The sequence below is a fragment of the Mesoplodon mirus genome (genome assembly GCF_964341445.2).
Source record: "Mesoplodon mirus genome assembly, chromosome: 6".
In the NCBI taxonomy this organism is placed as follows: Eukaryota; Metazoa; Chordata; class Mammalia; order Artiodactyla; family Ziphiidae; genus Mesoplodon; species Mesoplodon mirus.
In genome coordinates this window covers 34,706,718-34,732,898 of record NC_138982.1, presented here as the reverse complement: position 1 = coordinate 34,732,898, position 26,181 = coordinate 34,706,718, and the positions used below count along the sequence as shown (strand labels likewise).

Sequence of the window (26,181 nt, the reverse complement as noted above, 5' to 3'; positions counted from 1 at the left end):
CCCGCGCGCCAGCCGGCTAGCCGAGGACTCGAGGAGGAAGCTGGTGCGCCACCCCCTCGACCCCTCCCGGCACTTGCAGTCTGGCGCCTTTTCCCTCCGACCTCGCCTCCTCGGGTCCCGCGCTTCAGCGAAGGGCCCTCATCCGGCTGCGTGCCCACCCCTAGCCCCGGGCTGTCTGTTTCCAGAGCGCCTCCTAAGGTGTACGTGAGGCAGGAAGTGACGCAAAGGGTCTCCGAGGATCTGGAGAGGGCGGGAGACTATAAACGGCTGACTGCAGACAACCAACCCATCAGAGGGCGTCAGCATCGGCCGGTGACGGGTAGTGGAGCGGCGGACCCGGGAGGCGCCTGTGTGAGTGACACGCTGCTGCTAGAATCCCGCTGACCCTCCTGCCCTCCCTTCAGCCTGCGGGGCTGCTCCGAGCAGTCTCGGGTGCGGCCCTCCGGCGTGCAGTCCAGCAGCCTCGGGGAGCCGCCGGGGGCGCGGGGAGGCTGCAGCGCCTCCGGGTGGGGCAGGAGGGGATGCGCGCCGCGTGGCGGCGGGGAAGGGGTTGCGGCGGAGAGCGGAGTAGGCTGCAAGTGCAAGCAGGGTGGAGCCGCGCTGCAGAGAGGGTCTGCCCTACCTTTCTCTTCCTCTTGGTGCCCTCCTCCTCTCGGCCCCCGACCGGCGAATGGATTCTGTTAGGGCCCTGAGGGCGAGATGAGGGGTGCCCCACTGTCGCTCTGCGCCCCGCCATTCTTCTTCCGGCTCCTCAGGCCACCCGGATCCCTTGTCCTCAGTAGCTTGCCCTTAAAAGATGCAGGCCCTCGTGGGACAGCCCTAGCCTGAGGGCTCGGGAGCGAGGCGTGAGCCACTCTGCCGCAGCGCAGAGCCGCTCTGCGGGGAGCACGTGGCCGCTCTAGGAAGAGTTCCCAGGGAATGGCTGTCGCGGTGCGTGGGTGACCTTGAGCTCGTAGCCCTTGGATTCCTCGGGGCCCGCCCGGGCCCTGGTCTCATTGCTGTCCTCGACTGCATTACGACTGTGTCCTGGGCATTTAAGCGGGGGTTTCTATAAGCTGTATATTTGAACTCTAGTACAACCTGATCTTTCAGCGCTGCGCGTTGGCCTTGTGTGTGGGTTCTCAGTTTTCCCAAGGCAGAAGCCGACTGAAAGCCGCAGGTGTTCATACTAAGAATATTCGGATTGCTAGGCCCTCCTCACTAACTGATGGGAGACCGTAGGAATAAGACTTATACTTTGTGAAAGCTATGGTCTAGAGGCTAAATAAAAGCTATTTGGATTGGAATCGGCTTTTGCCTTCAGGAAATTAGGGATATGGTATAAAAAGGCTGTGCCGTATGGTATAAATGGGCTTAGAGGCCCATTGTGTCACTGTTTCGGGTGGACAGCTTTCTAAGCTCGTAGTGGGGCAGGTGGGTAAGTTGTGACTTGACTCGGGTTAACGTCTTTCCTCTGCCTACTGCTTGTGGCGACTTTGGGTATACCAAGGAAATTGATTGCTGCTGCTTTTTTCGGAGAAGATTGAAGTAGGAAATAGTTGTCGTGTTACAAAAGTATTTGGATACCTTTATTCTAGGCTTCGATAGGACTTTGGAATACTAGATGCTGATTCTGTGGTCTCTGAGCTAGGGAGTTTGACCTTATTGACAAAGACATTTAAGGTGATTTCCAGAAGTGGTTTTCTGCCTTTTTTTTTTTTTTTTTGGTGGTATCTTATTTCCCCTACCAGGGATCGAACCCACGTCCCCTGCAGTGGAAGCTCGGAGTCTTTACCACTGGACTGCCAGGGAGGTCCCTGATTTTCTGCTTTGAAAATTAAGGTTAGGCTATCTAAAGTATACTTGTTCGCCCTGCTGTTTTTTCCCCCTCTCAATTTTGGATTATAATAAACTCAATATGCTTCACAAGAAAATCCAGAATTAAAAAAATTTTGTCATTGATATGAAATATTTTCCAAAAGTCTATATATAGCATAGCATCCTCTAATTTTTCTTTGATGGAATGTTCTGACAAGAACATTGTAGTGGTGGCTGTGAACCTAGCCTGTGCTGAATATTGTTGGATAGCCAACAACTCAGCTAACTGTGCCCTAAGGGGTGGCATTTATTTGCCTCTGATAATGTAGTTATCTGTAATGGAGAAGGCTCCCAGCTAAACCTGAATCAGACAACAACTGAAAGCTCCTAAAAATGATTCTCTGAGGCCTTTTGGAACTCTTCTGTGTGTGTGCCTTCTGTCTGCTCTCGCAGATGAGCACTACACAAATAGACCGCAGGGACTTCAGGTGGTCCTGACCTTCAAGTTGAGCAATCTTCTTTTCAGAAAGCTAAATAGGAATGAAGATTTTGCTTGTTTTCTTTGATTTCCTCCACTGCCTTTTCATTTTAGGCCCATAAAGTTAACTCTTGAAGCTAGTAAAGACCTTGACCAACCGTCTCTTTACAGTTTTTTTTTTTTTTTTTTTTTTTTTTTAATATATATATATATTTTTTGCGGTACGTGGGCCTCTCACTGTTGTGGCCTCTCCCGTTGTGGAGCACAGGCTCCGGACGCGCAGGCTCAGCAGCCATGGCTCACGGGCCCCGCTGCTCCACGGCATGTGGCATCTTCCCGGACCGGGGCACGAACCCGTGTCCCCTGCATCGGCAGGCGGACTCTCAACCACTGCGCCACCAGGGAAGCCCTCAGTTTTTCTACTTTTTAAAGTTTCCCTACTACCCAAGCTTTACCCAGTGATTTCAGGATAAACCAAAATAGTAGCAAGGATGGGAAGATCCCACATCCAAGGTTTTCATCATATTCTCTTTCATATAATTTCCAAATGATATGAAAAGTGAACTTCATATACATTAAGCATGCCCCAGTACTGTTAACAAATAAAATATCTTTAAACTTTGTTGATTATGATATAATTGCATATCAAGTATTATAGGATAGGGATATCAGTCAGAGAAGGCTTCATGGAGATGGCCCTTGAGCAGATCCTGGAAGAAATGAGTAGGACTTTAAGAACAGAGGAAGAATGTTAGTGGGTACAGGCAGGGGCTGGATTCTGTCTCATTTTGGAGAAGGTAGAGGGCGGCGAAGTAATTAGGTAGTGTAGGTCTCTAGAACAGAGCCTCAAAAGCAGGCAGAGGAACTTCATTTTATGTGATCTCCAAGGACTTGAAACTATGGCTTGTTTTCTAAATTGAAATGGGCTTTTCAATAATAACAAACAAGTGTCTTATTTTTATTTCAGGTAAAGTGGAGTAGCAGCTTTGGGTATGTTTTATATATAGGTGAAAGTGTATTTTGGTACCTGATCCCCACAGCCCTTTTAGCTGTACATATTTTGTACAGAACTATTGTTTTAAGACATCCCAAAGTAGCTTAAGACCATAAGATAATTACTGTATTAAAAAAATTAAATAGAAATTAATGCCAGATTTCAAGAAAGTAGGAATAAGATGATTTGTATTTGAAAGAAGTTTGGGGGTATAGTCTAGCGAGTACCTTTGCCTGCCTCCTGTCTTCCATCCCATGGCTCAATTAAAAAACATTTCAGATCTTCCTTCCATTTCATGTTCAAAACACGTGGGGCACTGGTTTTGCTTACCTTAATTTTAATTATTGTGAGAAACTGAATAGTTTTCCCAGTTATCACTGAGAACACCAAGGACATACAAGATGCTAATATGAATAAAAATCAACGTGATGTTTGGTATGTCTCTTGTAATAGATTGTTAGCATTGGTGGTGACATCTTGAAAGAAGCCAAATAAGGGTTGTTTGCCTTTTATACATAGTCTTGTAAGAGAACTACTTGTTTATAGACTGGTATATGACTGGTATATAACTGGTATGAAAAGTTTCTCTCCCATGCTTTTAGAGCATGTAAATTAGAGTTATTTCAGTTAGAAGAAAATTCATTAAGGGGTCTTTGAAATAGCTTTACTGTGTGTGAGATTATTTTGAAAGAATAACTCAATTTTGTTATGTGTAAAACTTCAGGAATAACTTTTGTGGATATCATAGAATTAATTGTGTTCTTCACAGATGTGGGGTTAAATGATGGAGTTAAAATGGAAATTACCTAGGTCACACTTTTTTTCCTCTGACTTGATTTCTTTTATGTTATAGTCTTAATTTTGTGTTTGGGGATTGAAATAGAAATAGTGTATCTGTTTTCTCAGTAAAAAATATACTTTTAATTATACAAAATCATGGCATGTGCTATTAATATCTGTTTTTTCAGACTTGCAATCACTCAGTCTCATTGTTTATTTAAATCTTTTATGTAGATCATTTATTTAAATATGTTGTCACTTAAGTCTTTAAAACCAGAAGCCTTGAGGAATGGCTGGGTCAGATGAATATTAAACTGGTAAGCTGTTTTTTCCTAGAAAAGGGTGATTAAAGTTGGTTCAGGGTGGGGCCTTCTAGTTCTGGCTCTAGTGATTGGGTCTGTACGGTTCTGGTGCAGTGATAGTGATAACCTTTTTGTACCGCATGGGGCAAGAGATTGTGCTTCTAAGAATATGATCTATTGCTTATTGGCTCCGGTCTTTAAAGCTTGGGGATTAAAAATTGTTTTTTTGTTAATAGGTTTTGGTAGACCTTTCTAATGCCAGTTTTTATAATTTCTTTGTTTTACAACCTGCATATATATCACAGCTTGCTTTGTGCAATGTGGGTGTTAAATGTGCTGTGAGCGTACTTGTAGTGGAGGAGAAGCTTTAAAATAGTATGAAATAAATGTCCATTTTATACACCTCAACATACTATCACTTTCAAGCATCTAGATGGACTCAAAGCAAATTAATTAGAAAATCTAGATTTCAGTTAATACCTACGCTTTAACTTAAGACTCTCTTGGTTACAGAGGTGTAGTTTGCTTTGAAAAAAGTTGAAATTAATTTCTTAAATTTCTGGAGATGAGAACGTGCTTTCTATAAAACCAGTTTTATAGAAACCCATTGGACTTCATTTTTAGACTATCAGTTTTCAGCCTTGAGCAAGTCACTTAACGTCTCAAATAACTGGCCTTTTCATCTGTAAAATAGCATACTCTGTTTTACTTTTACCTATTCTTTTTGCATCGAAGATCTATCAAATCATTTGTTAGGAACTGTTCATTTAATCAGAAGGATCAGGTTTTCTCTCCTTTTCTATTGACGGTGATTTGTTACTGATTTGTGTAGCATAACCAGTCTTGACTTAATTTTACTTTTGTTAGGTTTTTTTTTTCCAGGTGCTAGTCTATTTTCTTTTGTATTTGTCCCTTTTCTATGACTACTAAATTCAATTACTTAAATCTACTTACCATGGATAACATTCTAACTAGTTTTCCTCACATTTTTTTCTTTTTTTAATATATTTATTTATTTATTTTTGGCTGCACTGGGTCTTTGTTGCTGCGCACAGGCTTTCTCCAGTTGCAGCAAATGGGGGCTACTCTTTGTTGTGCTGCATGGGCTTCTCATTGCGGTGGCTTCCCTTGTTGCGGAGCACGGGCTCTAGGCACACAGGCATTGGTAGTTGTGGCACGCGGGCTCAGTAGTTGTGGCGCATGGGCTTAGGTGCTCCGCGGCATGTGGGATCATCCCGGACCAGGGCTCGAACCCGTGTCCCCTGCGCTGGGAGGCGGATTCTTAACCACTGCGCCACAAGGGAAGTCCCAGTTTTCCTCATATTTTTAATTAAAAAAATTTCAAACCTACAGGAAAAGCTGAAATAACATTACAATGTATATCCAAGTACCCTTTACCTAGATTCACTGATTGATAGCCACATTTCCTTTATTTCTTACATACTTTTTTAAACTGAACTCTTTGGAATTAAGTGACAGACATCACAATACTTCATCCTTAAATTCTTTGGCATTAATCTCCTAAGAACAAGGGCGTTCTCCTCCAAAAAATGTAATACCATTATCACACTCCTAAATCTAATATTGATACAATCCTGTTATCTAGGATATAGTCTATATTCAAATTTCTTGTTTCTTCCAATAATGTCCTTCAAGCTGCCCCCCCCCGCCCCAATTCAGGATCTATTCAAGGATCACACTAAATTTAGTTGTCATGTAAACTAAATATCTTGGTTAAAGACCGTTTCTAGAAAGGTGATAATATATTTAAAAGGATATTTGATATATAATAATCTAGTGTGGTAATGAAAAGTCCTCACCAGTCTGATACAGTGGTATCTATCTCATTATATTAACTCTCTTTTTTACTACTAGGCTCTTCTGTGTGGCAGCTCGCAATGATGGATCAAGCAAGATCAGCATTCTCTAACTTGGTAAGATTTTCAGTAAGAAAGATTTCTCTGTCACCAGTTTGCAAGAATACGAAGTATACAAGGATGGATTTCACCCAGTAAGCAGGAAATAATACCCAAAGCTGTCATCAGGTATTCATTTATATTTGAAGTGGTGGTCTTGAGGCATAACTGATCTCACAAAGGAAGGGTATATTCAGTCTTGAGTAGAGTTAATTATGGAAAATCTTGTAAGAAGTTTCAGGGCAGAGAGAAAATCAAGTAGATAAGATGAACTAAAGAAAGCACTGGTCAAATTGTATACCAGTAGACATGCATAACAGAAACCCTGAATGAAAAGTCTGAATGAGATGAAGGCCAGTGTGTGATCCAGCCCTCATCTGCCATTGACAGAACTGGGCACAGGGGAGAACGCTGATTTGAAGGGGGAACTTCTTTTTCCTTGAGAATGTATAGCAAGTCATAGTAATGGCCCAATAATATGTATAACACCTCACCAAACTTTCTTTAACTGTACCTATTCCCTTTCTTCTCCTTCATAATGCTTTCTCTCTGTCCTTTTTTCTTTTTTAAATCTCAGTTTGGTGGAGAACCATTGTCATACACCCGGTTTAGTCTGGCTCGGCAAGTAGATGGCGATAACAGTCATGTGGAGATGAAACTAGCTGTAGATGAAGAAGAAAGTGTTGACAATAACATGAGGGGTAACCACACCAATGTCACAAAACCAAAAAGGTTAAATGGATATATCTGCTATGGGACTATTGCTGTAATCGTCTTTTTCTTGATTGGTAAGAATGGCCATTCAAAACTTAAATGTTCCTTGTCACCAACTCTAGGAATTCTGTTCATCCAGCTCAGCAAACATTTATTTCGTACCTTTTTATGTGCCATTGTGCAAGGCACTAGGAATACAATGATGGCTAAGACTCTGTACCTGCCTTTGAGGTTAACCTGGTGGGAGAAGAGAGACACATGAATCATTTCAGTGTAATGTGCAAATGTTATACTAGAAATATGCACAGGATATTTGTAGCATAGACCCTGGACCTGAGGATTCAAGGAAGGCTTTGGGGAAGAAAAGGTACCTTTGCTTTGAAAAGGTAACTGTTTAAAATAAAATTATTATATAATAGAATGACTGGTTTAAAATAGACAAAATAGAGATGCATTACTTACTTTCAAATGGCTTACAATTTGATTAAAACCAGTATTTTCAAGGGTTAGCTGAAAATATTAACAATTCTTATAGGAATAGATTATAAATGAAATTCTATGAGTTCAGCTCTGAAACTTTTTATCCTTAGGATTTATGATTGGCTACTTGGGCTATTGTAAACGTGTAGAACCAAAAGCCGATTGTGAGAGACCGGCAGGAGGACAGCCTTCGTGCACAGACGAGACAGAACCTTTCGAAACAGAAGAGCAGCTCCCCGAAACACGTCGCATATTTTGGGCAGACCTCAAATCAATGTTGTCCGAGAGACTGGATGCCATAGACTTCACCAGTGCCATCAGGTAAGCTTGAGCTGCTTTACAAGTTCAACCTCAGTGCCTAAACAAATATTGATTATTAGGTGCAGTGGAACAAAACAAAGGTGATAGTCTGGAGGAATAGCTTTATAGAGCAGGCGAGACTTCCCACGTTCAGTTAGAGGGTAAAGAGTCAGTAAAGAACTCAAACTATGTTGTTAGGAAAAAATGTTAGAATTTCTGTGGGGACTCTCCTCTTTTTTAAGAAAATTCACAGGCTCTTGATCTTTTTGTCGTCTGGTTCTTTGTAGCCTGTGGCTTGCTGTCAGACTTTCTTCTGCTCCGATTTTCCATCTCAACCCCTTATAAGTCATGCTGAGCCCTGCTACTGTCCATAACGGCATCGGTAGCCTTTTTCATCCTCTAGTTCAGGACTAACTTGACTGCCCAGCTTGATATGTCTCTAGTATTTCTTGATTTCTTCTGGTTCTCACTCAATCTATACCCTAAGAAGTGTCCTTAAGGTTCCTGTCCTTAGATTTTTAAGGTCTTCTTTGGACACATATCTAACTCTGTATAAAGAACAAATCATCTTTTACCTTTTGTTAGCCCCCTATAGTTTCAATGGTACAGTAATTCTTTTGGTCTTAAATTAGAAATCTTGGCATTTTTTACTTCATCTGGTGAATACTTCTGTGTATACTGTATATTAGGCATTATGGATAAAGTGAGGATAAGGTCTATCAAAAAAAGATCATATAACTAATATGATGTGTATATTTACAAAGAGTCATGGGAAAGAAAGCGGAATGAAGAGGAGTTTTGCTTCCGGGGTATTCAGAATGCTTCAAAAGAGTGAAAATTGAAGCTGTACATCTTGAGTTCACCAGTAGTAATACTATCTTTCATTTTGTTTATAGCAGATCTTCTGGAAGCTACTCATTTCCCCTAAAATTACCCTAAGCAGATACATCAGATAAAGAGGTTTTAACAAGTTTGACATCACAAATTCCCTAAAATATGGGCACACATTTTTTTTCTTCTAAGCTTGTCTCTATCTGGTTAATCCAGGATTTTGGGTCACAGTTAATTTATTTTTTTGAGTTATGCTTTTAAAACGATTTGCTTGATATTTGAGTTCAATGTTTATTTTAGGTTAAACTTTAGTTCATTTAACAGTGACTTTTTTTCCTCCAGGATGCTGAATGGAAATTCTTATGTCCCTCGTGAGGCTGGATCTCAAAAAGATGAAAGCCTTGCTTTTTACATTGAAAATCAATTCCGTGAACTTAAACTCAGCAAAGTCTGGCATGATGAACATTTTGTTAAGATTCAGGTCAAAGGCAGGTATGTTGAAAGATGGTAACCTTATTTTATAAGAAGTAGCTATTCTCAGGTGTGCTAATTATAGCGAAGACCTTCAAAATAAATAATGCAAGTCAAACGCTAAATGTATTAAATCCATTTAATTTGTTTCTCAGGAATGTCTTAGCTTCATTTTAACTTAATCTCTTTTTAGCAGTGCTCACAACTCGGTGACCATAGTGAGTAAGAGCGGCAGCAGCAGTATGGCGTACCAGGTGGAGAATCCCGAGGGTTATGTGGCGTACAGTAAGGCTACGACAGTTACTGTGAGTAAGGCAAAACCGTGCGTGAGACATTTTTTTCCCTGTTGAATAGCTCAAACACTCATTATCTTTACTGTTCTGAATATAAATTTACTTATAAAATGTAACTGACCTTGGGATATTTTTGTTCTCAACCCTCCTATGCCACAGTTAAAATAAAATCCCAAGTCCTCATCTTGGTTAGCAAGGCCCTACTTCTCCTGCTCCCCTCTTTGCTCACTCTGCTGTGGCCACTCTAACCTCCCTACTGTTCCTCAAACTCTCAAACTCAAGCATGCTCCCACCTCACGGCCTTTATAGAAATCGCCTTTCCCTTTGCCTGGCCCACTCTTCCCTTAAATATTAGCATGGCTTCTTCCCTCACTCTGTGCACGTCTCTTCCCAGCATTACCTCCCTAGGGAAGTCTTCCTTGATTATCTGATCAAAAATGTCCTTCCTCTAATCACTTCTCCTTATCCTGCTTTCTTTTTCTTCCTAGTACTTAGAGCACCTGACTTTATTTACTTGTTTCCACACTAGAATGTAAACTACACGAAGGGCTAGGGGTTGGTTTCATGTTCTGCTATGTCCCAGAGTCTTGGACAGTGCCTGACACATGGTAGTATTTACTAAATGAATTCATGTATCAGGTACCCCCTTATGTGGGGACAGATATAAATAACCATCTCAGCTGGAGTCTTAGTTTGGTTCGTTAATGCTTGATCTTTTAAAATTTAGACAAATATGGCCAGACTACTATAGAAATTAAAAAACAGCTACATAGATCTATCTAGGTTTTTTAGGTTAAAAACCACATATTTATATGCTAGGGTCTATCTAAAAACTGCCTTCTGAGCCAAATGAGGTTTTAGGGTTGTTCTCTGCCTTCCTGGTTCACCTGTGCTGTATCACTTTCCCAGGCCACCCACAAGCCAGTGGTTTGGAGGTGGGTAGATTGTTCTGTTAAAGAATGCGGAGAGTTTTGGTTCACCTGCGAGCTGTCTATATTTAGATACTTGGTTGTTAATGTCAGTTTATAGCTGTATGTCTGAACTCTGATAGAGTTTAGAAGCATTATGATAAGAGCTTATAAAAACATCAAAAGTTGATCTATGCAAGTCATTTTATTGTAAAACAATTTTTGGACAGATTTATTATCAGAACTTTTAGTTAATTCTTATGTCCTCAATTGTCTGGAGTTCAAGTGTGGGAACATTATGTAATTGGTACTGCCTTGGCTAGCCTACCATATTTATATTGATAGATGTCTCTTTGCTTAAGGATATCTTATTATCCTTTCTCTTCCCCCCAAATATCTGAAGCAATGTAAATTAATTGATGTAAATAATCAATGTTAATTAAAGGCATCATAAGATAATAAATGGCATGAATATAGGAGACCAGAAATCTTGACTTCACTCCTGTTAACCCTGACCAGTTTTGACTTTAGAACTCTCATATATTCTTTCCTGGCCTTGGCCTTCTTTTTTTTCTCTCTTGGTTTTCTCTCTTAGGTTTGACCTGTAAAATATTTGGTGGCAGACTCTGTCGCTATTCTAATACCATAATGCTCATTGAATCTAATGTCTTTGTTCTAGGGTAAACTGGTCCATGCTAATTTTGGCACTAAAAAAGACTTTGAGGATTTAAATATGCCTGTGAATGGATCTTTAGTGATTGTTAGAGCAGGGAAAATTACTTTTGCTGAAAAGGTGAGTATGAGTTATTAAATACATTGGTATCGTAACATTCTTCAGCTAAATGGTATTGTTAATTTTCTTACATTCTGAAAACCATCTGTCTTAAACTCTCATACCTGATAATATAATTTATTAAAGTACTCTACAAATCAAATAAGTTCCAGTTATCTAAAGTTATAGGATACTTCCAAAACTGGCGTATCCACTTGGAGTATTTTGCAGTCGTTGTCTTTCAATAAAAATGCAGTAATCAGAAATGCTTCAGTGAAAGAAGTTTAAATTGTGTCTGTGTAACTGAGTTATATATAGAATATATTATATATATAAAATTCAGTTATAACTATGTTTCATAAAAAGGAAAATTAAAAGTCACCTACACAGGGCTTAGAATGGAAAGACAGTGGTTGTTTTGGATGGGTTTTTATTATTTCTCTTATCTTTTGAACTCTCCTTAAGAGTTAGTTAAACTTTGTTGTGCAGCCACATTGAATTGTTTCTTTTTTACTTTTTAAATTGATTTTAATCCACATACCATAAAATTCACTCTTTAAAGTGTACAGTTCAGTTTTTAGTGTATTCACAGGTTGTGCAACAGTCACCATGATCTAATTCCAGAATATTTTCATCGTCCCCTAAAGAAACCCCATACCCAGCAGCAGTCACTCCCCATTCCCCCTCCTAGTCCCTGGCAATCACTAATCTGCTCTCTGTTTCTATGGATTTGCCTCTTCTAGACATTTTATATGAAGGGACTCATACAATATTTTGTGTCTTTTGACTGGCTTCTTTTCACTTAGCATAATGTTTTCAAGGTTCATCCATGTTGTAGCATTAATCAGTACTTCATTTCTTTTTCTGGCTGAATAGAATTCTACTGTGCGGATATACCACATTTTGCTTGGCTACTTGTCAATTGATGGACATTCGGGCTGTGTCCACTTTCTGGCTTTATTAGTAATGTTACAATAAACATTCATTTACGTGTTTTTATGTGAATAGATATTTCTAATTCTCTTGTGTATCTACCTAGGAGTGAGATTGCTGGGTCATATGGTAACTCTGTTTAGCTTTTTGAGTATATAATATTTTTGAAATGAAAACATTTTAGAAATGGAGGAGAGGTTAGGTTAGTGGTTGCCAGGAGTTGAGGGTGGAAAGGAAGTAGGTGTGGATATCAAATGGCAATGGGAAGGATCTTTGTGGTATTAAAACTAATTGTTCAATATTTTGATTGTTTAGAACTTAATACACACAAACACAGAAATGAGTACAAGTAAAACTGGGGAAATCTGAATAATATTGGTGGATTGTATTGTGTCAGTGTTAATATTCAGGCTGTTACATTATAGTTTTGCAAAGTTTGACTAATGGGAGAAACTGGGCAAAGTTTACAATGGATCTCTATTACTTCTTAAAACTGCAAATGAATCTACAATTATCTCATTAAAAATTTCAGTTAAATTTTTTAAAAAAGAGTTAAATTTTAAGGCAAGTATTTTTTTCTAAACATATAAGCTATTTGAAACATTGGGAGTACTGGTGTAGTCTGCTGTAACCCTTTGTCTTTCAGTATAAGTTCAGTATGTATTCTTCTAATTTTGGTTGATTAGATCTTCATTTTCTGAGCTTTACCTGTTTTTCTTTAGGCTGCAAATGCTGAAAGTTTAAATGCAATTGGTGTCTTGATATACATGGACCAGACTAAATTTCCCATTGTTAATGCAGATCTTCCAGTTTTTGGACATGTGAGTTTTTATTTCTTGAGTAAATGAGTTACTGGGTTCTCCGAATTGTTGCTGGATTCCATCTACATTAATAGAAAGAGAACTGTGCCATCCTTAAATACTCTTTTTCCCTTGGAGAGTTTTAGCAGTAAGTGAGAAGATGAATTACATGACTTTGAGACCTAATTATTACTTATTGCTAAAAGTACTTTATCAATAGTATCTTGAATTGAGAATATGACATATGCCATATAAAAATAAGAGTCACATATTATAGAACCACTCAGACTTTCAAACTTTAAGGTGCTAAACCAAACTCAGGTTATAGCCCCATACTGAATTTGAATCTTATAGGGATTTCTTGAATAAATGCCTGAGCTAATTATTCTTTTGTTTTACTAGGCTCATCTGGGAACAGGTGACCCTTACACACCTGGATTCCCTTCTTTCAATCACACTCAGTTTCCACCATCTCAGTCATCAGGATTGCCTAACATACCTGTCCAAACAATTTCCAGAGCTGGTGCAGAAAAGCTATTTCAGTAAGTTCTTATTTGAAAACTGTAATGCAGGGTCAGGTTTTATGATTAGGGAGAAATAATAATAATTTGTTGATTTGATAAAATCTTAGAACAATTGGTTATAATTTTCCACATTTTGGGGATGGTTAGCTGTTAACTTGGTGTAGATAAAAATGAAATTTTTCCTCCATAAAGTGATCTTAATAATAGACATTGGATTTATAAACTCAAGGAGTCCTTGTTCAATCCACCCAGTGAATTTCTTGTGTAATATTCCCGGCATAGCTTCTGCTTAAGTACTTCCTGTGGTAAAGCATTTTGTTACCTATGGCAACCCGTTCAATTACTGGAGATCTGTAAGAATTTGTATTGAGCTGAAATCTTATTCCCTGGAACACTCATTAGTTCTGGATTTTCTTTTTAAGCAACAGAATGATTCAAGTTTCCTTGTCTATAGACTGAATATTCTCAGTTCTCATGACACTTTCCAGATGCTTTATAGTCATGATTAGTCCTTCTGGATATCTCCCTAGTGTATTAGTATCCCTCTTTAGAAATAGAACTCAGTCTGATTAGAGTACATGTCATTAAGTTTTATCTTGATCTGGATATATTTCCCACCTGGTATTGGCATGGGATGTCAGTCTAGTTTCAAAACTCATGTGAGCATTTATTTGCTATGTGACATAGAACAAGTCACTCTTAACCCCACTGATCATGTTTCTTTGACTTAATTGGATAGCTATAAAGTATGTTCTACTTAGCAGGGTTATTGGTATCAAATGAAGAGCCATCTACATGTAAGGACTTTCAAATATCCTATATGGCTATTAATCCTGTTTAAGAGGTTTTTGTAATGGATGATTCTTTTTGACTAAAACCAAACTTAGAATCAGTTAATTCTTCCTACCATCTACAAGTCTTTCCTAACCTATGAAGCCAGGCCCTTATCTTCTTGTGTAGTGGGGAGTAATGATATTTTGACATATTTATGTAAGTAAGCCCTTTTAGAGTAGTCAGCATTTGGATAACACATGAGGAATCAGATAGGGGAAGATATCTAACCTAACTACCAGCAGCATGAGAATATTCTTTCTTAACTGAAATAAGAATGTATACTACCCTTGTTAGTGGAGAGTTAGGAAACATGAGAATATATTAATGGACTTTAATGTATAAGAACTTCCTTCCGAGTCCATCTTGGAATCTATTTCAAATGTAAATTGTAGCTATGTCTCTGGCAGAGAGCCAGAGACGGGATAGGTAATACATTTTTTAGAGAACATTGGTTAAATTAGGAAGTAACTCATGATTTTCAAATGACCGCCTACAGATCAGAGTAAAACACAAATGTTTGGCCACTAGTGAATAATTTTGTATGTTCTATTTATATGTCCTCTTAACCTAGAACTTTACTGGACAGTAGGAAGGACTGATTTTGTAAACTGGAGGGAGGTAAACAATAACTCGGAACTCTGATCTCTGTCTTCTACTTCTAGAAATATGGAAGGAGACTGTCCTCCTATTTGGGGAATAGACTCTTCATGTAAGCTGGTATCCTCACAGAACAAGAATGTGAAGCTCACTGTGAACAATGTGCTGAAAGAGATAAGAATTTTTAACATCTTTGGAGTTATTAAGGGCTTTGAAGAACCAGGTAAAGATCCTTGGGGGTTTTTCGTTTGTTTTCCTTACTCTTAAGGATGTGGCCAGAGGGAGGGAGTGTAGGAAGGCTGACTTGGCTTGGTTTCTTGAAATGCTAAATCTTATCTGTCCTAAAGTGAACTGTTCAGGTGTCAGTTTTAGTAGGAGGTAATAAGGCCCTAGGAAATTAACTTGTCAAAAACTGACCATTATGACTAGAAAATCTCTTGTTAAGTTATTAAATAGACCAGAGGTAAGCAAATTTCTTCTTAAGGGGGCAAATAATAAACATGTTGCAGGCCATACAGTCTCCATTGCAACTCTTCAACTCTGCCATTGTAGCATAAAAATAGCCATGGACAATATGGGCATGCAGGCTGTAGTCTGCCAATGTATCTGAATGCCATCAAATAATAATATTTGGTAAGGAAAGCCCTTGGACTTCAGTGCTTACTAGACAACTAGCACAAATAAGTAGTCAGTGAGTAACCTTATTGGTAACGTAGAAAAAAGAGTAGCAGTATGAATAAGGGAAAAGAGACCAGTATTGTCATGTGAATTTTTTAATCCCTGGAGTCCTAAGTCAGATCTGAAGGAAGGCTCTCTTACCCTTAATACATATACTACATTTTTACCCTTCTACTAACGTGCTTATTCTAGACTTCAATATTAGAAAACAGTTTAAAAGCTGATTGTATAATTTATCTTTTTTTTTTTTTTTTAATTAAGATCGCTATGTTATAGTAGGGGCCCAGAGGGATGCCTGGGGTCCTGGAGCTGCAAAGTCCAGTGTAGGAACAAGTCTCCTATTGAAACTTGCCCAGATACTTTCCGACATGGTCTTAAAAGGTAGAGTACAAATTTTGAGAACTTGAACATCTATGTACTGTATTTCCAAATGTTATAATATGCTTTGCTCACTTTTGCCTGTATTCTTATGGTTCACTTGTGTTAGACCCTGAATTCTTAAGTACAAAGCAGGTTGTCTTTTGTTGTATCTGCCTTTGACTTTGAAACAGCTTTCTGTGCAGTGTCTTCATTGTACTGGGAATCATGAGTTTCTTTGAGATTCTGGAAAGCATTATATTGGGCCCTAAATTCTTAGTTTGACATATCCAGAATGATATGGCAAATCTAACATGGTCCCTAAGGAATCTATTTGAAAGCAAGCAGTGTCATACCTTTGCACTAATGTTCTATAGTTTTGCTATAAAATGATAATATATAACTTAAATATTTATAAATACAACATAGAATATGTATTTATATATTTGATTTATAAATATATAATATTTATAGTATATAATTTGTTTATGTAAGGCTTCCTTTCAAGCCTTTCTCCCATAGTACTTGCCACTCCTTTATACCCACCCACATGCAAACCCCCATCACATTCATGAATCTTTGGGTCACAGGGTAAGTTGCAGTGCTTAACTTTAATACAGAAGTACATTAATGCAGAAAAGTACATACCCAGGGGAGGGGGAGGGATGGAGGGTAGTTGCACATAAAACCCCGAAAGGAGCTGCCATTAATGTAATTTTTCTGAAAACTCACTCTTTCCTAAACTTAAATTTGTGAGTTTTAATTTTATTTCAAACAGTTGTTTTGAAAGTAATCTAGTGTTTTAAGTGACTTACCTCTAGGCAAATTGTTTTCAAAGAAGATACTTTGGCTGTGATTTCAAATATCTCTTGGTCTGGAAGTTATAAGGGACTCAAAGAATGGAGTGTAAAAGAGTGAGGTCTAGGAAGCTGGTCCTTACTATGTACTTAAGATCTTATTGGCAAATGGTCTCCTATCCTGTTCTTTGCTACATTACTTTAAAATTTTATTTCTATTTCTTTTTTTGGTTCTTTCACCTGGGGCCTCAAAAGGAAAAGAAATATTTCTGAATCTGCAGTCTTGAATTAGAAGTTTCTGATTTCATCTTAAGTCAGTTTCCTACCTATAACCTTTACCAAGACAAAACTAACTTTTTGTTGTCTTTTAGGTCAGTTTAAGCCCAGCAGGAGCATTGTCTTTGCCAGCTGGAGTGGTGGAGACTTTGGAGCTATCGGTGCCACTGAATGGCTAGAGGTATTGTCTATATATCATCCATACCCAGAATGGGCACTTGAACTGGTATTGGCTTAAGCTGTCCTCCAGAAACCATGCTCTTTTAAATGTGATTATATCATTTTTACCTTTGTATATTTAGTTTCAATAGAATCCAAACTTAAACAGAAATCCCGAATAATAGCTACTGTCTGTGATAATTAAGTTAATACATATTAGTACATTCGTATTTTTCCTTCTCTTCTAGGGATACCTTTCCTCCTTGCATTTAAAGGCTTTCACTTACATTAACCTGGATAAAGCTATTCTTGGTAAGTATCCTTTCATTAGCTGTTTATAAATTTATCAACTACTTATAGAATAGTAGAAGAAAGCTTTCTAAAGCAGCACTTGTTATTTTTTACGATTTACATCGGATATAACCAGATCAAAAGATTGACTTAGATTCCTTTTTTTTTTTTTTGTGGTACGTGGGCCTCTCACTGCTGTGACCTCTCCCGTTGCAGAGCACAGGCTCTGGACGCGCAGGCTCAGTGGCCATGGCTCACGGGCCCAGCCGCTCCGCAGCATGTGGGATCCCCCCGGACTGGGGCACGAACCCGTGTCCCCTGCATCAGCAGGCGGACTCTCAACCACTGAGCCACCTGGGAAGCCCTAGCTTCCTTTTAAATAGTGGATTAAGTTATAGAATGGGTACAGACTGCCTTGTCTAGAGCAGTGGTCTTAATGTGGTCCCAGATCAGCAGCATCAGGATCACCTGGGAACTGTTAGAAATGCAAAATTTCAGGCCCTACCCCAGAATTTTTGAATCAGAATCTGGAGCATAGTGTCCAGCAAACTGTGTTCTAACAGGTGCTTCAGGTGATTCAGTTGCACTAAAGTTTGAGAAACACTAGTTCTCTACTTTGGACCAGAAGGAACTAAACCATCAATAGAATGGTATTACTCCTAGAGACTAATTCACAACTTGCTAGATTGTGGCATCATGGATAGAAATACAAGATAATCAAACTTCTGAAAGAGTTCGGTGTTATTTAAAGTACAGATGTAGCTAGTGGATGAACTGGCTGAATAAACTGGATGAACTGGAGAGTAATGAAATGTCTACTTTGGGAATAAAAAGGAAGGCATTACAATTAAACTAAATTTTATTAGATTAGTCATTGCCATTTTACCTTTGCAGCAGAATGTACTGAATATAGCAAGCTTACTGTAGCTAATAGATGCCTGCCCTCACATGGGTGAACCAAAAAGTTACCAGAAAAACAAGTCATTAACATTAAATATGCAAACTCAGGGAGCAAGAGCTTCAGTTGAGTGAAATTAGGGGTTATCAGTCACGAAAGAGCTTGACTCAACCATTTTTTAATCTACTTCATTAAGAGGATAGTTGTTGTATATGCCACTGATCTAGGTTATTGTCTTCCTGTTTGCCAAGTAGTTTTATAGAAGTAGCAGTGTGCAAATTGCTTGACTAAAGAAGGAGCAATGTTAAAATAATCTCTTTGCAGGTACCAGCAAGTTCAAAGTTTCTTCCAGCCCACTGTTGTATTCGCTTATTGAGAAGACGATGCAAGATGTGAGTGTATACCTACTTATGAAAGTGTAATGTAAATTAGACAAAAAATTAAGATGAAAAACATTGATATTTAAACTGTAGGTGCCCACAGAGGTTATCTATAGAGTCAGAATGTTAAGGAAGGTTTAAATGAACTTGAACCATACCTGAGACTTAAATAAGAAGGCCAGATGAGATAGTCATTGAATAAAAACAGACATGTGACTGAGTGAGGAACAAAGTTTCCCTGATGGGATTAGAGACAATATATTGGAGTGACTGAAGTTGGAGAGACAGCAGGGTCAGGGAACTTGACCTTGATCCCATGGGAAACTAGGGATTGCTATAGGGTCCCCAACAGGGCAGTAATGTGCTTACAGGTTAGGCTGGCAGTAGTATAAAATGCGCTGGAAGGAAGAAACCAGAAAGAAGATAGGCAGATCATAAAGACTAGAGAGGGCTTTTAAAACTGTGGTGAAGTCACCTTTAAAATGTTAAGAAGGAAAACTTTTTTTTCTCATCATAACTAGAGGAACTAACAGGACGAGTAGAAGTAACTTCAGAAATCTGGGATTGTTTTAACTGTCTTAAATTGTTTTCAAGAAGATACAATAAAAAATTTAATATTTTTAATAAATGTTTATAGAGAAAAATGTTAGTGAGTAGCCTGAATGAATAAGTCTAGAAAGGTTCATTGTAATGATAAAATAATTCCTTATTTGACAGGTGAAACATCCAGTTACTGGGCTCTCTCTATATCGGGACAGCAACTGGATCAACAAAGTGTAAGTTGAGAAAAATGAACGAATAGCTAATAGAAAAGCAGAGTCACTCAGTAAGTAGCACCTACTGTGTTAGGTAGAGGTTTAAACATAACCTTGCAGTGAGTTAAAATTTACTTGGGGGTAGGGTAGGGTTGCATGTAGCACAGTCTTTTTCTTTAGGTAACTTTCTAAAAACACATTCCTGTTTTTCTTGCAGCGAGAAACTTTCTTATGATAATGCTGCTTTCCCTTTCCTTGCATATTCTGGAATCCCAGCAGTCTCTTTCTGTTTTTGTGAGGTAAGTCTGAAGAACGCTACGGCATTATATCTTAGATCTTCTTTCGTCAGTTTTGAGGCCAAGTTTCCTAGAGTGCTTAGTATGTTTTGAGAAGTTAGATACATGCAGTTATTATAATCTCCCTTATTATCAGTCTTAAGATAGAATTTTAATCTCAGCTTAGTTAGCATTTGAGTTTATTTGCTAAACTTCTTCAGTTATGCATGATGAGTTTTAATAACAAGGACGTCTATTGAACAGTGCAGTATAGAATATTTCCTTCAAACAAAGTTCTACAGGATAATACTGTTCTTGATGCCTGTTGAAATATGGTTGTAGATGTTCATCCTGAAATGTTAGTCTCTTAAGCGGGGATTATAGATAAAAGCAGAAAAACCAAACAGAGGTAAGATTTTTAAGAGACAGAACTTTGAACTGACCAAGTTGGAAAACAAGATTGACTTGGTACAAGAGCCAGTTAGAAGGCACTGAAAACCAGGCAGAGTAAAAAGCATGATGAAGGCTTCTGTGCTGAAGGCTAGAGTTGGAAAACCAGCTCCGTAGCAGGCTCTTCAGAGGTGTGAAGAGATCCCAGGGTTAGTCTAGGGAGTCAGAGTGGAAGCTGTTGACTTTGGCATCAAATTGATGATCCAGTAGAGGCCAGGTCCTTAATAGACTTCTTACCACTGGATGTTTTAGCCTGGAACTAGGACGGAAAGGTGTGAAGTGAGGGAGTGATGAAAGATCTGGATTTGGAGATTAACATAGCTGGAACTCCCCTGACTTTCTGCTAGAGCAACAGTATGAATGGTATTGAAATATCTGGTCATTATGTCTGTTTAGTACTTTAGGAAGAACGGAGTGTCAGGTCCTAGGGTTGAGGAAACTTATGGATGATTTCTGTTGACCTTCAGAAGTCATGTCTTTTTTAAAAAACTTCTTAATGATTCCTAGCAGTGCTGGTTCAGAGGTATAGGTAATACAGATATATACAGTCTGAAAGTAAAGAATTGAGGTCAAACCAAAGGATTGGCAATGAGATTGTCACTGGGGACAGTGGTAGGGAATAGAGTTATAGAGTTGAAGAAATAGCTACTAAAGTTGTCCAGTGAAAGTGGAGAGAAGTTCTTGTGAGCATCAGACGGTCTTGTTAGAAAGGTAACATGTATGAATGGATGAATGCTGCATGAAGAAGGAGGTAAATTTTTGTCTAAAAGTAACACTTTATATTGAAAGTACATTTCATGCGTGCTCTCCTCTTTCCTCATTAATATGGTCCAGACTTCCCAGAGAGAAGGGAATAAGGATATAACCTCAAGGAATTTGGCTAGAAATCTGTTTAGGGTCTGTGATGTGATAGAACAGGGATTCTATGGAACCTAGAAGAAACTAATCATTCCAGGAGTAGGCTAGGTTCAGAGCCGTATCTTCTTAAAGTAGGTGGATATGAGATAAAGTTGGAGTAGGAATATATTAGAAGCAAAGGAAGAATTACAGTTACTATTACTTTGATGGGGAAACTAGAATGTGAGGTTCCTAGTCTTACAACCCACCTGAGTACATTTACCTACCTTTGTTTTCCAGGACAAAGATTACCCTTATTTGGGTACTCCCATGGATACCTATGAGGTACTGAATCAGAATGTTCCTCAGTTGAACAAAATGGCACGTGCAGCAGCAGAAGTAGCCGGTCTGCTTGTGATTAAACTTACCCATGATGTTGAATTGAACCTGAACTATGAGATGTATAATGACAAAATACTTTGGTTTGTGAGAGAAATGAACCAGTTCAGAGCAGACATAAAGGTGAGCACTAACTAAAATCAGGTTCTTACTGCTGAAGTATCAAGCAGTTTGAAGAATAATGTTTAGCTGTTCCTGGGCAGCATGATTGGTAGCCAAAGTATGTTTTAAAGTGAACTGAAGTATAATTTTGCTTAGAATCCATAACTCATTTGAAAGGGAAGTTGGGAGGCTGAAGGTTATAGATATAGGATAGACCACAGCAAGTCTTTCAGAATCTAAAATGGTGTTAAGCTTTCTCTCATTCATGTGTTCCAAGCAACCCATAAAGAAGTTAGGCCTAGAGAATATAAAGATCTCAACTATGACTCTGAACCTATGAGTTTGGGCCACATGTGCCTTGCAGAGATGACATGGATGGAGAGAGAACATAGCCAGTGGTTAAAGTGTTGTTTAGTGTTGATCCTTTGTGTCTAATATTCAAACATTTGATAAAACCAAATTAATTAATAAGTGGCTTTTATGGTACTAGAAGTCAATTTAACATATCCCTTAAGTGAAGTAAATCATTGATAACCGAATCCTAATTATTAGGATTGGCTTACATGAAACTAATTGTAACTGATCAGAAACTGGGACTTACCAGATGGAAATAACTAGATTTTGAAGTTCACTAAACCAAAATGTTTGAAGTTTGCCACCAAAGGGAAATTGAACTGGAAAGAATATACTACACAGGATTATATACTTTTACTAAGTACATTATGTTACATTTCTTGATGAGGATGGTTTTCTTATGAGACTAAGAATGGATAATTGTACTATCTGCTGAGCTTAAATATGAGTGTGTTATGAGTTTATAGAGCTTGGAACCTCCTGTACAAGATGGTTAAGTCTAGCTTTTGCTGGCTTGAGCTTGTCTGTGAGTCTCACCCCCTTTTATCAGAATCATTTCAGTTAGTACACCTAAATTTAGAAAGGTATATAGAATAACACCCTTAGAAATATAACGTCTAATAAATAGTGAGTTTAATGTCTTTCTGCTTTAGGAGATGGGTCTGAATCTACAGTGGTTGTATTCTGCTCGTGGAGACTTCTTCCGTGCTACGTCTAGGCTAACAACAGATTATAAGAATGCTGAGAGAACAAACAGATTTGTCATGAGGGAGATCAATGACCGTATCATGAAAGTACGTAAAACCTTAGAAAAGGAGGAATTCAAGTATGTGCATTTTTAATTGGTAAATCTTGTCTTTCTAAAAAGTAGAGTAATAATTCCAGAAGCCTAGAATCCTTTGCTGCTTTAGAATTCAGCACAAATTTTAACTTTTACTTATTAGCAAGGTATAAAGCCAACATATCTAAACTGGAAATACAAAAGACATTTGACCTCGTATTAACTTTTTTAGGCTTTAAAAACATTTTAAAGAAGGGATCATTAATGGTTTTTAGCTGTCACTTTCTCTGTATTTCTGTTTAATTTAGCCCTTAGCTGCTTTTAGCCTAGTCTGCTTGGAAGAAGCAGAAGACTGCATTACAGTGGAAACTTGTAACCCTTCCCTATATAGGCTCCGACCAAAAAAAAAAAAAAAAAAAAAACCCAATGCAGTTAGAGTTTACAAAGGAATTGACAACTTGCTTTACAATTTTAACATTAGAAGATTAGTAGCCTGTTCTCAACATTCTTAAATTCAGGGAAATTTTAACATTTGAAGTGAGAGAATGACAGTTGTTTTACTCTATCAGGTCCTTTCCTCACAACAAAAGTCACAGCACTGTGTAAGCTCCCCTGTATGTTTTGTTTTCGTAGGTGGAACATCACTTCCTGTCACCCTATGTATCTCCAAGAGAGTCTCCTTTCCGACATATCTTCTGGGGCTCTGGCTCTCACACTCTGTCAGCTTTACTAGAGCACTTGAAGCTGCGGCAGAAAAATAACGGTGCTTTTAATCAAACACTGTTGAAAAACCAGTTGGCTCTAGCAACTTGGACTATTCAGGGAGCTGCAAATGCCCTCTCTGGTGACATCTGGGACATTGACAATGAATTTTAAATGTGATACCTATAACTTATATAAGAACATCAGGGTAGTGTGGTTCCTAGACTTGTGTTGGTTGTGCTAAATTTTCAGTAGGGCTACAAAACCTAATATTGTTAAAATTCTACCCAATCTTGGTACTAATAGATGTCTTTAGGCAGCAGCTTTTAATACAGGGTAGGTACCTGCACTTCAAGTTAAAGTGACTAACCACTTAAAAAAATGTTCATGATAGAATATTTTCTCTGATTATCTCTAGAGTTTTAAGTGCTTTGTAATGGTAACTGCCTCTTTCCTGTTACAGTTATGAAAAAGTCAGAACCAGTTACGTGAACTATTGCTCTAAATCCTAAGTATGTGAACTGGTATCTTTTGAATTGGAGGAGGAAGGTGATACCTGCTGAAGGTGGAAAGTGGTAGCTTAGTGTGATCCTCCACCTTCACTGGATGCTGGATAGGAGATCCCAGGCTGTAAGGCTTTACTCTCCACATGAGATCTCTGCCTTCTTTAAGGATTTAGCTCGTTTCCACATCTGAAAGTGAAACAGTTCATTTTCAGAAGAGATGGGACTTGTTTTCTTGCCAGTGAGGTCTGAAATAGAGGTCCTTCAGCTGCATAAAAGGAGGCTCAACTGTTTATCACAGGAGTAAGGCCTTAATGTGTTAACCTCAAGATTATGTATGAAAAGAGGAGACCAGAAGCCAAAGACCTAGTATATTTTCTCTTCCTCTGTCCCTTGTCCCATAAACCTTTGTTAGTTTTTTGTTTTCGTTTTTTCCAAGGTATTTTGAAAGAGAACCAAGTTTTAGGTGTTTAATTTCAAACTCAGTTCGTCAGACTTTAAAGAACACACTGCCAAATTTTGGCCAAAGTGTTAATTTTTTGGAAAAGCTTCCTGTCATTTTGGCACTGAGATATTTATTGTTTATTTATCAGTGACAGAGTTCACTATAAATGGTGTTTTTTTTATAGAAGATAATTATCGGAAGCAGTGCCTTCCATAATTATGACAGTTATACTGTCGTTTTTTTTTTAAATAATAGCAGCATCTGCTAATAAAACCCAACAGATACTGGAAGTTTTGCATTTGTGGTCGACACTTATGGTGTTAGAAAACAACCGCAAGCCAAATAAAATTATAAAGCTAAGTCTTGGAGAAGAATTAAATTTAATTAGTGGTTGCTAATCAAGGTAAATTTCTATTTAGCTAACCAGATAAAAACAGCAGTTCCCCTAAATGCAGTGAATTGTGACCAAGTTATAAATTAACGTCACTTAAAAGATGTGTACTCATACATGCAAAATTTTACAACTCGATTTATCCAAGGTGTAACTTTAATTCGAATTTTGCAAAATTTCCAGTACCTTTGTCACAAACCTAACTCACATTATCGGGAGCAGTGTCTTCCATAATGTATAAAGAACAAGGTAGTTTTTGCCTACCACAGTGTCTATATCGGAGACAGTGATCTCCATATGTTACACTAAGGGTGTACGTAATTATCGGGAACAGTGTTTCCCATAATTTTCTTCATGCAATGACGTCTTCAAAGCTTGAAGATCGTTAGTATCTAACATGTATTCCCAGCTCCCTATAATTCTCTTTTAGTTTTAGTTGCAGAAACATGGAGGTCATTAAGCATTTGGTGGATAACTTCAACCACTGTAAAATAAAATTACTTCCTTCAAGAGTCTTTGTTTTTAAACCTAACGTGTTTTATTTGTGGTTTCCCCAGGTCTTCTGTTTAGCGGGATAGTAGCATACATTTATAATGTTTGCTGTTGTCAAATGAATTTAACTTTATCCCCTTATTTGCATGTTATCTCCTATAAACTTAGTTCATACAAGTTTGAATCCAGAATTGACCTTTTAGCTTAAAGCAGGGGAAACTTATATAGGAATTCGGCGGGGAGGGAGGAGTGGAGGGACTGGGGAGATGAAGTTTGCAGAAAGGTATTTGATCATGTCTCCCCAACCATTAGGATTTGGTGGTTATAAGTTAAACATAGATGTGAACAAATAAGTTTGAAGCTACATCAGTTAGAACTTTATTTTCTACTCAGCCATCATTATAAACCTGATAATCAGCTGTTTGTTCTAAGGCAGTTCAATACTGTCGCCTAAGAAAAAGTCCATAGGGTCTCTTCAGATTCTTAAACTTAGTGTCATTTATGTAAGTTAAAATAGATGTAGATTAATACAGTCTCACTGATTTGACCATTTACAGTCTATTTTAGTCTTTATGGTGTTTTATCTTGAACTGATATTTAGTGGTAAGTGAAAAGGTCATAGCTGGGATTCCTGGTTTGAGTATCATGCTTTATCGTATTTTAATGAAAGTTCAGTGACTTCAAGGCATATTATGAACAATGGGCATATATTTTACAACAGTAAATCTGTTCAAAAACCTTTTCTGTAGTTAGGACTAAGTTATTTACAATCAAACAAGTCAGTAGTGGTAAGAGGCTTAATATTCCTGAATGAAATGTGTATCTGACTAGTGGCAACCAACTGGTCTTCAGATTTTTTCTGGTTTTAGATGTCATGTGCATTTTGAAGGTAAAGTATAAAACGACTGAGCTTTGTCATGATTCACTATTCTAGAACTTGCATGACCTTTATTGTGTTTCCTTTTGAATGTTCTTGAAATTTTAGTTGGCTAAACATGGTTTATTAGACTTGTCAACTTACTGCTCAGCTGTGTCTTCGTAAACAAGTGATATGCCCTTATAATTGTAAACAATCTGGTATGTGCAACAATGTGGAGATTCCTTATCTGATTTAATAAAATGCTTGAACACTGTT

The 26,181-nt window shown here is 38.1% G+C and overlaps 1 protein-coding gene across 3 annotated transcripts; it reads left to right on the top strand.

The window, feature by feature from the left end:
• The first annotated feature begins 248 nt into the window (after positions 1 to 248).
• On the top strand, positions 249 to 26,181 carry TFRC (transferrin receptor). Of its 3 annotated transcripts, none has more exons than XM_082625294.1 (19): positions 249 to 351; positions 6,227 to 6,285; positions 6,845 to 7,055; positions 7,572 to 7,782; positions 8,935 to 9,084; positions 9,260 to 9,368; positions 10,944 to 11,057; positions 12,692 to 12,790; positions 13,172 to 13,311; positions 14,790 to 14,947; positions 15,664 to 15,783; positions 16,928 to 17,013; positions 17,240 to 17,303; positions 18,505 to 18,572; positions 19,278 to 19,336; positions 19,533 to 19,614; positions 21,178 to 21,399; positions 22,386 to 22,526; positions 23,147 to 26,181. In XM_082625294.1, the coding sequence occupies exons 2-19, from the start codon at positions 6,250 to 6,252 to the stop codon at positions 23,387 to 23,389; spliced, it is 2,313 nt and encodes a 770-aa protein (XP_082481420.1). In that variant the 5' UTR covers positions 249 to 351; positions 6,227 to 6,249; the 3' UTR covers positions 23,390 to 26,181. The 3 variants fall into 3 exon arrangements, with proteins under 3 accessions (XP_082481420.1, XP_082481418.1, XP_082481419.1); XM_082625292.1 differs by having other exon boundaries at positions 9,257 to 9,368; XM_082625293.1 differs by lacking the exon at positions 249 to 351 and adding an exon at positions 393 to 432 and having other exon boundaries at positions 9,257 to 9,368.